We start from the raw sequence: 14,397 nt of genomic DNA, 5'->3' as shown, positions 1-14,397 counted from the left end.
TATATAGTCTAGCTAGTCTATACTGTGAAGTATGTAGCCTGCTGTTGATCATGTACACACTGTGTTGATGACTGCTGAGGTGTGGACAGAGAAACTTGAACAGTGATATACAAAGGATATATATGCTACAAATAATTGTCTGTAGATGGAAGAGGGAAACAGTAGCCTCTTTATTCATGTGAATGACTTCATACTCTCTGTCCACCAGGCAACCACATCAAACAGTGTATATGACCTATGATTCAAACAGTAGAGGCATCAGGGACAATCATTGTACAATACAAATCAATACCAATATTAGGATGAAGATCAATGCGAATGTTAAACTCCATAGAAATATTGCAATGAAGAATTCTCATATTGCAGATTCCTGCTACAAAAGCGACGAAGAAGGTAACCAGAAAACGGATTGTGGTGGAGAATGGTTTGCGTTAGACATGTAGATCTGTCTGGCTTTTCACTGTTGCTGTTCTGTGTCTATAGATCTACCTGGTTTGTGTCACTAGCTGTACTTGTATGGAGCTGATTTGTCTCACGTAACTAAAACAGTAGCTGTCAGTTTAGCTGTTCTAAATGTATATCCGGCTGTTTGCTTGTCCTTTACTCATAGGTCATACGTCCATCACGTGGTTACGTCATGCCGTTGTCATGTTACGTTGTTATGAACGTTGTCAATAAACCCAGTCATTCTGGACGGAGGCTAACTACTGTTTAGTCTAAATTACACTATAGTGCCTGGACATACGATGACATTGGTAAAGTAGTGAAATATTGAGTAGGAAACAACTTTGCCATGCATTATCATGTCGTCAAATTTATTTTAGACGTTGTCATTAGCTTGCTAAGTTCGTCAAAAATAGCTAGTAATGCTAGCGTTAGCTAGCTACAACCCGGTGGCCTCCCCTCAATTTGAGCTAATTAGCTAACCTTATACTGCATCTATAATAAATCTGGTGACATCAAAGTGATGACAAAAGGTTTTCCTACTAATTATTTACCTCATTTTGAAAGTCATTTTTATTTCCAAGCCACTAAATGCAGTTTTGATGAAATCTTCCTCAGCTCTCATTGATGATGCATTGAGTAGAATGCTCAGTCGGGCATCAGTCCAAAACAATATTGTGACCAAACATACAAACCATGAACAGCCAACCTGTATAGGTCACTATAGCTGTTCTGTAGTTGAATAATGTATGGAGTTGGTTGTCTTGTCACTCTGGTAGTACTGTGTGGATGTGGCTGGCTTTCTTGTCAATATATATGTTTCAGTTCTGGCTGGCTTGTCAATATAGATGTTTTAGTTCTGGCTGGCTTGTCAATATAGATGTTTTAGTTCTGGGTGGCTTTCTTGTCAATATGGATGTTTTAGCTCTGGCTGGCTTTCTTGTCAATATAGATGTTTTAGTTCTGGGTGGCTTTCTTGTCAATATAGATGTTTTAGTTCTGGGTGGCTTTCTTGTCAATATAGATGTTTTAGTTCTGGGTGGCTTTCTTTGTCAATATAGATGTTTTAGTTCTGGGTGGCTTTCTTGTCAATATAGATGTTTTAGTTCTGGCTGGCTTGTCAATATATATGTTTCAGTTCTGGGTGGCTTTCTTGTCAATATAGATGTTTTAGTTCTGGCTGGCTTGTCAATATAGATGTTTTAGTTCTGGGTGGCTTTCTTGTCAATATGGATGTTTTAGCTCTGGCTGGCTTGTCTAGCTAGTCTGTAGCCTATAGATTGGCTGTCGGGCTAAATCCATTTTGAATTCAATCCCTTTTTGACAGCATCCATTTTGATTTATGCTAAACCATCCGTACATGTTTTCCTGGTAGAAAAGGGGTCAGAATGTGACTTTTTGGACCTTTTTAAACCGTCCAAGAGATCAAGGTGCTCCGAGTTGACCCATTTAGCATACACCACCATACCATCGCTGTCACAGATAAACGGTTGAATTTGATACCATCTCTGTCACAGATAAACGGTTGAGTTTGATACCATCGCTGTCACAGATAAACGATTGAGTTTGATATCATCGCTGTCACAGATAAACGGTTGAGTTTGATATCATCACTGTCACAGATAAACGGTTGAGTTTGAGATAAACGGTTGAGTTTGATACCATCACTGTCACAGATAAACGGTTGAGTTTGATACCATCACAGATAAACGGTTGAGTTTGATACCATCACAGATAAACAGTTGAGTTTGATACCATCACAGATAAACAGTTGAGTTTGATACCATCACTGTCACAGATAAACGGTTGAGTTTGATACCATCACAGATAAACGGTTGAGTTTGATACCATCACTGTCACAGATAAACGGTTGAGTTTGATATCATCACTGTCACAGATAAACGGTTGAGTTTGATACCATCGCTGTCACAGATAAACGGTTGAGTGTGATACCATCTCTGTCACAGATAAACGGTTGAGTTTGATACCATCACTGTCACAGATAAACTGTTGAGTTTGATACCATCACTGTTACAGATAAACGGTTGAGTTTGATACCATCACAGATAAACGGTTGAGTTTGATACCATCACAGATAAACGATTGAGTTTGATATCATCATGTCACAGATAAACGGTTGAGTATGATATCATCACTGTCACAGATAAACGGTTGAGTTTGATACCATCACAGATAAACGGTTGAGTTTGATACCATCACTGTCACAGATAAACGGTTGAGTTTGATACCATCACAGATAAACGGTTGAGTGTGATACCATCTCTGTCACAGATAAACTGTTGAGTTTGATACCATCACAGATAAACAGTTGAGTTTGATACCATCACTGTCACAGATAAACGGTTGAGTTTGATACCATCACAGATAAACGGTTGAGTTTGATACCATCTCTGTCACAGATAAACGGTTGAGTTTGATATCATCACTGTCACAGATAAACGGTTGAGTTTGATACCATCACTGTCACAGATAAACGGTTGAGTGTGATACCATCTCTGTCACAGATAAACGGTTGAGTTTGATACCATCGCTGTCACAGATAAACGGTTGAGTGTGATACCATCTCTGTCACAGATAAACGGTTGAGTTTGATACCATCACTGTCACAGATAAACTGTTGAGTTTGATACCATCACTGTTACAGATAAACGGTTGAGTTTGATATCATCGCTGTCACAGATAAACGGTTGAGTTTGATACCATCACAGATAAACGGTTGAGTTTGATACCATCTCTGTCACAGATAAACGGTTGAGTTTGATATCATCACTGTCACAGATAAACGGTTGAGTTTGATACCATCACTGTCACAGATAAACGGTTGAGTTTGATACCATCACAGATAAACGGTTGAGTTTGATACCATCACAGATAAACTGTTGAGTTTGATACCATCAGATAAACAGTTGAGTTTGATATCATCACTGTCACAGATAAACGGTTGAGTTTGATACCATCGCTGTCACAGATAAACGGTTGAGTGTGATACCATCTCTGTCACAGATAAACTGTTGAGTTTGATACCATCACAGATAAACAGTTGAGTTTGATACCATCACAGATAAACAGTTGAGTTTGATACCATCACTGTCACAGATAAACAGTTGAGTTTGATACCATCACTGTCACAGATAAACTGTTGAGTTTGATACCATTTTAAAGCTATCAAACAGTGTTAAGCTATTTTATTATACCTTCAAAGAAAATTATACACATTTTAATGTTTAAACCATTAACCTCAAATGTCTAAAAACATCAATTATGTAAAAAATATCTATTATTTTTGTCATATTCACATATGTTGTAGCTAAGATGATATTTGACTGATGTTTTTGTGTCGTGCCCACGATCGGTTGAGACACAACATGCTCTTGAATACAGGGAGGAGGTCTCATTTCAACCGTAGAAATAGAAATCATAGAATGGGCCTATCCCTTCAGGCCACTGCAATTGAGTTGGTACACCATTGACATTTACATTTAATGAACATGTTTTACATTCTAATTAATACCACACAGATGACCTGCCTGTCCACCCACTGTCAAATGTCAACTTAAAAGGTCATGTCTATTCTAGTATCTGAATTTCTATACAGTACAATAGGTTTTCTATCGGAGGACTGACAGTATCATTTAAAACAACAGATGTTCCCATTCAAGTCAACATTCTCTGATGTGTGGACCTCCAATCTTCTTTGTGGTACAATTTGAAAGGTTCGGATTTCAATTGTATTCCCTTTTTTAGTACATTTAGCAGCTAAAACATGACACTTACACTGTATTCAAGTGCATACTAAGTATAACCTCCACATGTGGTGTATATTGAAGCCATCAGATAAGCTGTATCCTAAGCTTTGTGGTGAGTGAGAGCCTGTTAAGTCAGCAGCTCGCTGGCTGTGAAGTTTGAAATGATTTGATCCGGAGGAGACGAGTGAGTGAGAGGAAGTGGATTAAAATGAATAATAAGATCACGGAGAGGACAGGAAGGGGAAAGTGGAGGAGGCGCTGGAACGCAATGCCGCAACCTAAAATAACCAAATCCTCCTCGGTGAGAGAGAGAGGAGTGCTTATCACGCCACTCCAGAGGAATGATGGGAGACGAAGGGGCCTGTGGCCCTGTGTTAGTTATTCAACCAGAACTGAGCTCTCTACTCTTATGGGATTCACTTTTTCAGACACATAATGAATCCAAACTGACAATCCTGGCATCCTGCTATGGAAGAGTACCATAACCTGTGTTCTTCAACACAGCAGTTTACTCCTATCCTGAACCTGTGTTGTTCTGTACAACAGTTTACTCCTATACTGAACCTGTGTTGTTCTGTACAACAGTTTACTCCTATACTGAACCTGTGTTGTTCTGTACAACAGTTTACTCCTATCCTGAACCTGTGTTGTTCTGTACAACAGTTTACTCCTATCCTGAACCTGTGTTGTTCTGTACAACAGTTTACTCCTATCCTGAACCTGTGTTGTTCTGTACAACAGTTTACTCCTATCCTGAACCTGTGTTGTTCTGTACAACAGTTTACTCCTATACTGAACCTGTGTTGTTCTGTACAACAGTTTACTCCTATACTGAACCTGTGTACTTCTATGGAGAATTCAAATTATTGTGTTAGCCCTGTCCTGTCAACTCTTAGCCTAGTCTGAGACTTTCTCCTTCTTCCACAGTCAGGACTAGATCAGAGAGGTTGGTAGTAGACCAGGACCTGACTATATAGAAGTCATTATTAACTACCTGACTATATAGAAGTCATTATTAACTACCTGACTATAGAGAAGTCATTATTAACTACCTGACTATAGAGAAGTCATTATTAACTACAGGATCTGACTATAGAGAAGTCATTATTAACTACCTGACTATAGAGAAGTCATTATTAACTACAGGACCTGACTATAGAGAAGTCATTATTAACTACATGACCTGACTATAGAGAAGTCATTATTAACTACCTGACTATAGAGAAGTCATTATCACAGAAGTATAACGAGTCCTGAGACTGGCTATATGACAGTCCTGAGACTGGCTATATGACAGAAGTATAAAGACCCCTGAGACTGGCTATATGACAGAAGTATAACAAGTCCTGAGACTGGCTATATGACAGAAGTATAACAAGTCCTGAGACTGGCTATATGACAGAAGTATAACTAGTCCTGAGACTGGCTATATGACAGAAGTATAACAAGTCCTGAGACTGGCTATATGACAGAAGTATAACAAGTCCTGAGACTGGCTATATGACAGAAGTATAACAAGTCCTGAGACTGGCTATATGACAGAAGTATAAAGACCTCTGAGACTGGCTATATGACAGAAGTATAACTACCCCTGAGACTGGCTATATGACAGAAGTATAACAAGTCCTGAGACTGGCTATATGACAGTCCTGAGACTGGCTATATGACAGAAGTATAACGAGTCCTGAGACTGGCTATATGACAGCAGTATAAAGACCTCTGTGACTGGCTATGTGACAGAAGTATAACGAGTCCTGAGACTGGCTATATGACAGAAGTATAAAGACCTCTGAGACTGGCTATATGACAGTCCTGAGACTGGCTATATGACAGTCCTGAGACTGGCTATATGACAGAAGTATAAAGACCCCTGAGACTGGCTATATGACTGAAGTATAAAGAGTCCTGAGACTGGCTATATGACAGAAGTATAACAAGTCCTGAGACTGGCTATATGACAGAAGTATAACAAGTCCTGAGACTGGCTATATGACAGAAGTATAACGAGTCCTGAGACTGGCTATATGACAGTCCTGAGACTGGCTATATGACAGAAGTATAAAGACCCCTGAGCCTGGCTGGCTATATGACAGAAGTATAACAAGTCCTGAGACTGGCTATATGACAGAAGTATAAAGACCCCTGAGACTGGCTATATGACAGAAGTATAACGAGTCCTGAGACTGGCTATATGACAGAAGTATAACAAGTCCTGAGACTGGCTATATGACAGAAGTATAACAAGTCCTGAGACTGGCTATATGACAGAAGTATAAAGACCTCTGAGACTGGCTATATGACAGTCCTGAGACTGGCTATATGACAGTCCTGAGACTGGCTATATGACAGACTGGCTATATGACAGAGTCCTGAGACTGGCTATATGACAGAAATATAAAGACCTCTGAGACTGGCTATATGACAGTCCCTGAGACTGGCTATATGACAGTCCTGAGACTGGCTATATGACAGAAGTATAACGACCCCTGAGACTGGCTATATGACAGTCCTGAGACTGGCTATATGACAGTCCTGAGACTGGCTATATGACAGCAGTATAAAGACCTCTGAGACTGGCTATGTGACAGAAATATAACGAGTCCTAATATATATATAATATAGTATTATAATAATATAATAGAAGAATAGAATAGAGTAGTAGAATAATATAACAGAATATCAGAATAATATGATATAATATAATAGATCTTTATTATCCCTAACAGTTGAGGTGAAATGTATCTTCAGTGCCTGTGACAGTACCCAACCCCTCTCGTTTAACCTCCACTATGCTGTGACAGTACCCAACCCCTCTCGTTTCCTCCACTATGCTGTGACAGTACCCAACCCCTCTCGTTTCCTCCACTATGCTGTGACAGTACCCAACCCCTCTCGTTTCCTCCACTATGCTGTGAGCAGTACCCAACCCCTCTCGTTTCCTCCACTATGCTGTGAGCAGTACCCAACCCCTCTCGTTTCCTCCACTATGCTGTGAGCAGTACCCAACCCCTCTCGTTTCCTCCACTATGCTGTGAGCAGTACCCAGCCCCTCTCGTTTCCTCCACTATGCTGTGAGCAGTACCCAACCCCTCTCGTTTCCTCCACTATGCTGTGAGCAGTACCCAACCCCTCTCGTTTCCTCCACTATGCTGTGGCAGTACCCAACCCTTCTCGTTTCCTCCACTATGCTGTGACAGTGGCTCCAGGTTGAGACCCTCAGTGTCAGGAGACTTTCTCACCTCCACTGCCAGCCGATGCTCTCAAAGTGTGAGCCCATTCCTACTCCAACCTGTTAGGCAGCATCAGGTGGGGAAAACAGTTGCTGTGACCTCCTCACCCCTCCATGGACACACTGGTTGAATCAACTGTCGTTTATACAGAAGTCATCACCCCTGACTGGAGCAACGTCGTTTCCTCATCACGTCCTGACAATGTCCAGTCGTTTCCACATCATCCGTCCTGACAATGTCGTTTCCACATCACACAATGTCTGAGACTGGCTTCTGACATCATAACGAGTCCTGAGTAATATAGTATTATAATATCACATAGAAGAATAGACTGTAGAATTTCCAGAATCCACGAATATATGACATAATGATCTTTATTATCTGGCATCATGACCCTGACAATGTCGTTTCTACATCATCACGTATGACAATGTCGTTTCCACATCACAGTCCTGACAATGTCGTTTCTCCACATCACACAGTACCTAACCCTCTCTCGTTTCCACATCATCACGTATGACAATGTCGTTTCCTCCACATCATCAGCAGTACCCAACCCTGTTTCGTTTCTACATCATCACAATGTCGTTTCCACTTCATGCATGACAGTCCTGACCCTCTCGTTTCCTCCACTATGCTGTGACAGTGACAACCCCTCTCGTTTCTCCACATCATCACAATGTCGTTTCCACATCATGAGCGTTGACAATGTCGTTTCACATGCATCAGTCACGTCCTTTCGTTTCCTCCACATCATCACCTGTTTCCACACATGCGTCCTGACAATGTTGTTTCTACAGTCATCACAATGTCGTTTCCCATCATCACTTCCTGACAATGTGTTTCTCCACATCATCACGTCCTGACAACCCCTCGTTTCCTACATCATCACAATGTCGTTTCTCCACATCATCACCCTGACAATCTCGTTTCTCCCCCATCATCACCTCCTGACAACGTCGTTTCTACATCATCACGTCCTGACAATGTTGTTTCTTCATCATCACGTCCTGACAATGACGTTTCTACATCATCACGTCCTGACAACGTCGTTTCTACATCATCACAATGTCGTTTCTACATCATCACCTCCTGACAACGTCGTTTCTACATCATCACGTCCTGACAATGTCGTTTCTACATCATCACAACGTCGTTTCTACATCATCATGTCCTGACAATGACGTTTCCACATCATCACCTCCTGACAACGTCGTTTCTACATCATCACAATGTCGTTTCTACATCATCACGTCCTGACAATGTCGTTTCTACATCATCACAACGTCGTTTCTACATCATCATGTCCTGACAATGACGTTTCCACATCATCACCTCCTGACAACGTCGTTTCTACATCATCACAATGTCGTTTCTACATCATCACAATGTCCTTTCTACATCATCACCTCCTGACAATGTCGTTTCTACATCATCACGTCCTGACAACGTCGTTTCTACATCATCACAATGTCGTTTCTACATCATCACAATGTCCTTTCTACATCATCACCTCCTGACAATGTCGTTTCTACATCATCACGTCCTGACAATGTCGTTTCTACATCATCACGTCCTGACAACGTCGTTTCCCAATGAGGTTGAAGCAACGTGGAATAAATGTTGAATTGACGTCAGTGAGTCATGTTGGAACACATGTACACACACACACACACACACACACACACATCACACACACACACACAGGTCAGCCAGCAAACTGCACCCAGTTAGCGTTGTTTATTTCTTCATTTAACCTTTAACACCCCAGGTGGGCGGTCTGTCACCCTGACTACCAGTCTGACTGTCTGACACCCCAGGTGGGCGGTCTGTCACCCTGACTACCAGTCTGACTGTCTGACACCCCAGGTGGGCGGTCTGTCACCCTGACTACCAGTCTGACACCCCAGGTGGGCGGTCTGTCACCCTGACTATCAGTCTGACACCCCCAGGTGTTCCCAGGTCTGTCACCCTGACTAGTGTGTTCCAGGTAAATCTGTTATTGACACCCCAGGTGTTCCCAGGTAAATGTCCTTGTTATTGCAGTGTGTTCCCAGGTCAATGTCCTCGTTATTGCAGTGTGTTCCCAGGTCAATGTCCTCGTTATTGCAGTGTGTTCCCAGTTAAATGTCATTGTTATTGCAGTGTGTTCCCAGGTAAATGTCCTCGTTATTGCAGTGTGTTCCCAGGTAAATGTCCTCGTTATTGCAGTGTGTTCCCAGGTAAATGTCCTTGTTATTGCAGTGTGTTCCCAGGTAAATGTCCTCGTTATTGCAGTGTGTTCCCAGGTAAATGTCCTTGTTATTGCAGTGTGTTCCCAGGTAAATGTCCTCGCTATTGCAGTGTGTTCCCAGGTCAATGTCCTCGTTATTGCAGTGTGTTCCCAGGTCAATGTCCTCGTTATTGCAGTGTGTTCCCAGGTAAATGTCCTCGTTATTGCAGTGTGTGCTGATTTACAGAGTTCCATTTCATCCAGGACGTTGTGAGACTTTGTTGTCTCTTTATGACAGAGGAATAACAGGTGTTCATGCTGACAGTGTGTAAATCTCCCTGGACCCCGGAATCAGCTGCTGGGTGGGCAGGTGAGGCTGTGAGCACTGGGATTTCATTCACACGGACTGTCTTCCTCCTCGCCACAGGGGTGTTTGTTCACACACACACGCGAACACACATACAAAACACACACTCTGCCCTCCCACCACCTCCGTCAGCAACTCTGAAGCCCTGCTCTGATCAAGGTCACCATGGCAACCACCTCCACGTTGCTCAGAGTGTGTGTGTGTGTGTGTGCGTCTGGCACCTCGTCCCTCTCTTCTTTAAAGTGTGAACATCTGGTAGAAAGGGGGGGATGTCTCTCTCTCTCTCTCTCTTCTCTCTCAGTTCAATTTCAATATCAGTTTAAGGGCTTTATTCACATGGGAAACATATAGCAAGTGGAAAAAAAAAGCAAGAGATATAATAAATAGATAATAAACAAAAGTGAAATAAACAATAAAAATGAACAGTAAACATTACACTCACAGTAGTTCAAAACAATAAAGACATTACAAATGTCATATTATATATATATATATATACAGTGTTTTTAACAATGTACAAATAGTTAAAGGACACAAGATAAAATAAATAAGCATAAATATGGGTTGTATTTACAATGGTGTTTGTTCTTCACTGGTTGCCCTTTTCTCGTGGCGACAGGTCACAAATCTTGCTGCTGTGATGGCACACTGTGGAATTTCACCCAGTAGATATGAGAGTTTATCAAAATATGTTGTTTTTTTTTTTTTTCATTGTGGGTCTCTGTAATCTGAGGGAAATATGTCTCTCTAATATGGTCATACATTGGGAAGTGCAGCTCAGTTTCCACCTCATTTTGTGGGCAGTGTCTCTCTCTCCCCTGCCCTCCCTTCTTTAAAGCGTGAACCCCCTCTGGTGGCAAGGTGGGGGGTTGGCTCGCTCTCTTGCTCCTTTTCCCGCTCTCATCGTCTCTCTCACCCTCTCTCTTTCACCGTCTCTCTCTCACCCTCTCTCACCCTCTCTCATTCTTTCTCTCTGTATCTCTCTTGGTCTCTCTCTCTCTTCTCTCTCTCTCTCTGTCTCTCTCTCTCTGTCTCCCTCTCCCCTCTCTCTCGGTCTCTCTCACCCTTCTCTCTCTCACTCACCTTTCTCTCTCTCTCTCTCTCTCTCTCGGTCTGTCCCTCTCTCTTTCTCTCTCTCTCATTCTCTCTCTTTCATCCTCTCTCTTTCTCTCCCTCTACCCTGTCTCTCTCTCTCTGGGGACATATTCCTCACAAGCTACATTTTGTGGATAAACGTTGATCCAAAACCATCTTTCTAAGGCGTTTAATATCAAAGGAGGACAGTTATAGAACAGCTGCTGTTAGTATTTTCTCTCTTCCTTCAATAGAAACAGGGACTTGGTTTTGTCTGAAGCCTGGTGTCATCACTTTGTAGAGCCTGGAGGTGTAGTCTGGGAACAAGGCCTGGTGTCATCACTTTGTAGAGCCTGGAGGTGTAGTCTGGGAACAAGGCCTGGTGTCATCACTTTGTAGAGCCTGGAGGTGTAGTCTGGGAACAAGGCCTGGTGTCATCACTTTGTAGAGCCTGGAGGTGTAGTCTGGGAACAAGGCCTGGTGTCATCACTTTGTAGAGCCTGGAGGTGTAGTCTGGGAACAAGGCCTGGTGTCATCACTTTGTAGAGCCTGGAGGTGTAGTCTGGGAACAAGGCCTGGTGTCATCACTTTGTAGAGCCTGGAGGTGTAGTCTGGGAACAAGGCCTGGTGTCATCACTTTGTAGAGCCTGGAGGTGTAGTCTGGGAACAAGGCCTGGTGTCATCACTTTGTAGAGCCTGGAGGTGTAGTCTGGGAACAAGGCCTGGTGTCATCACTTTGTAGAGCCTGGAGGTGTAGTCTGGGAACAAGGCCTGGTGTCATCACTTTGTAGAGCCTGGAGGTGTAGTCTGGGAACAAGGCCTGGTGTCATCACTTTGTAGAGCCTGGAGGTGTAGTCTGGGAACAAGGCCTGGTGTCATCACTTTGTAGAGCCTGGAGGTGTAGTCTGGGAACAAGGCCTGGTGTCATCACTTTGTAGAGCCTGGAGGTGTAGTCTGGGAACAAGGCCTGGTGTCATCACTTTGTAGAGCCTGGAGGTGTAGTCTGGGAACAAGGCCTGGTGTCATCACTTTGTAGAGCCTGGAGGTGTAGTCTGGGAACAAGGCCTGGTGTCATCACTTTGTAGAGCCTGGAGGTGTAGTCTGGGAACAAGGCCTGGTGTCATCACTTTGTAGAGCCTGGAGGTGTAGTCTGGGAACAAGGCCTGGTGTCATCACTTTGTAGAGCCTGGAGGTGTAGTCTGGGAACAAGGCCTGGTGTCATCACTTTGTAGAGCCTGGAGGTGTAGTCTGGGAACAAGGCCTGGTGTCATCACTTTGTAGAGCCTGGAGGTGTAGTCTGGGAACAAGGCCTGGTGTCATCACTTTGTAGAGCCTGGAGGTGTAGTCTGGGAACAAGGCCTGGTGTCATCACTTTGTAGAGCCTGGAGGTGTAGTCTGGGAACAAGGCCTGGTGTCATCACTTTGTAGAGCCTGGAGGTGTAGTCTGGGAACAAGGCCTGGTGTCATCACTTTGTAGAGCCTGGAGGTGTAGTCTGGGAACAAGGCCTGGTGTCATCACTTTGTAGAGCCTGGAGGTGTAGTCTGGGAACAAGGCCTGGTGTCATCACTTTGTAGAGCCTGGAGGTGTAGTCTGGGAACAAGGCCTGGTGTCATCACTTTGTAGAGCCTGGAGGTGTAGTCTGGGAACAAGGCCTGGTGTCATCACTTTGTAGAGCCTGGAGGTGTAGTCTGGGAACAAGGCCTGGTGTCATCACTTTGTAGAGCCTGGAGGTGTAGTCTGGGAACAAGGCCTGGTGTCATCACTTTGTAGAGCCTGGAGGTGTAGTCTGGGAACAAGGCCTGGTGTCATCACTTTGTAGAGCCTGGAGGTGTAGTCTGGGAACAAGGCCTGGTGTCATCACTTTGTAGAGCCTGGAGGTGTAGTCTGGGAACAAGGCCTGTAGTCCTGGAGGTGTAGTCTGGGAACAAGGCCTGGTGTCATCACTTTGTGAGCCTGGAGGTGTAGTCTGGGATCTCCTGGTTCATGTTTGAGAGCCTGGAGGTTTCTGGGAACAAGGCCTGGTGTTGTGCCTGGAGGTGTAGTCTGGGAACAAGGCCTGGTGTCATCCATTGGAGGTGTAGTCTGGGAACAAGGCCTGGTGTCATTTCCTTTGTACTGTTTACTGTGTTCAGTCTGTTACTGTTCAGTCTGTTAGTCTGGGAGACACCTTTCATTCACTGTTTACCTGGAGGTGTTCAGTCTGTGTCACTTTCAGAGCCTGGAGGTGTACTGGGAACAAGGCTGTTACTGGTTTCACTTTCACCTGGAGGTTTCTGTGAACAGTCTGTTCACTGTGGTCAGTCTGGTACTGGCCTGGTCAGTCTTTTACCCTGGAGGTGTACAGACACTATTGTCATTCACTTTGTGTGAGCCTGGAGTCTGTGTACTGTTCAGTCTGTGTCATCACTACAGACCTGGATTTCTGGGAACAAGGCCTGTTTACTGTTGTTCAGTCTGGAGGTTACTGTGATCAGGCCTGTTACTGTTCAGTCTGTTACTGTGATCCGTCTGTTACCTGGAGCCTGGGAACAAGACACCATGTCCTCATGTCACTTTACTGTTCAGCCTGTTGTACTGGGAACAGTCTGTTACTGTGTCAGCCTGGAGGTGTAGTCTGGGAACAAGGCCTGGTGTCATCACTTTGTAGAGCCTGGAGGTGTAGTCTGGGAACAGGCCTGGTGTCACTGTTCAGCCTGGAGGTGTACCCTGGGACTAAGACCTGGTGTCCATTTCCTATTCCTGGAGGTGTTCTACAAGGCCTGTGATCAGTCTGTTACTGTTCAGTCTGTTACCCAGGCCTGGTGTCACAGACACCTGGATTTCTATTCACTGTTTACTGTGTTCAGCCTGGAGGTGTAGTCTGGGAACAAGGCCTGGTTTCCTATTCACTGTTTACTGTGTTCAGTCTGTTACCCTGGTGTCATCAGACACCTGGATTTCTATTCACCTGTTTCACTGTGTTCAGTCTGTTACTCACTACAGACACCATTTCCTATTCACTGTTTAGCTGGAGGTGTTCTGGGAGTCTGTTCACTCACTTTGTAGAGCCTGGAGGTGTAGTCTGGGAACACCTGTTTACTGTGTTCAGTCTGTTATCTCACTACAGACACCATTTCCTATTCACTGTTTACTGTGTTCAGTGGCTGTTACTCACTACAGACACCATTTCCTATTCACTGTTTACTGTGTTCAGTCTGTTACTGTTCAGTCTGTTACTGTTCAGTCTGTTGTTCAGTCTGTTACACTACAGACACCATTTCCTATTCACTGTTTACTGTGTTCAGTCTGTTACTGTTCAGTCT

The 14,397-nt window shown here is 43.7% G+C and overlaps 1 protein-coding gene across 1 annotated transcript in view; it reads left to right on the top strand.

Annotated features, from left to right (window-relative positions):
* The first annotated feature begins 329 nt into the window (after window positions 1–329).
* Window positions 330–14,397, top strand: part of LOC121845336 (glutamate receptor-interacting protein 1-like) — a 248,869-nt gene continuing 234,801 nt past the window's right edge. Inside the window, 1 exon segment of the mRNA XM_042316481.1 lies at window positions 330–393. Within this exon segment, the coding sequence (XP_042172415.1) occupies window positions 345–393 (49 nt within the window). The 5' untranslated portion in view covers window positions 330–344.

The sequence above is a fragment of the Oncorhynchus tshawytscha genome, unplaced genomic scaffold (genome assembly GCF_018296145.1).
Source record: "Oncorhynchus tshawytscha isolate Ot180627B unplaced genomic scaffold, Otsh_v2.0 Un_contig_4627_pilon_pilon, whole genome shotgun sequence".
Classification (NCBI taxonomy): Eukaryota; Metazoa; Chordata; class Actinopteri; order Salmoniformes; family Salmonidae; genus Oncorhynchus; species Oncorhynchus tshawytscha.
This window is presented reverse-complemented; position numbering and strand designations above follow the sequence as displayed.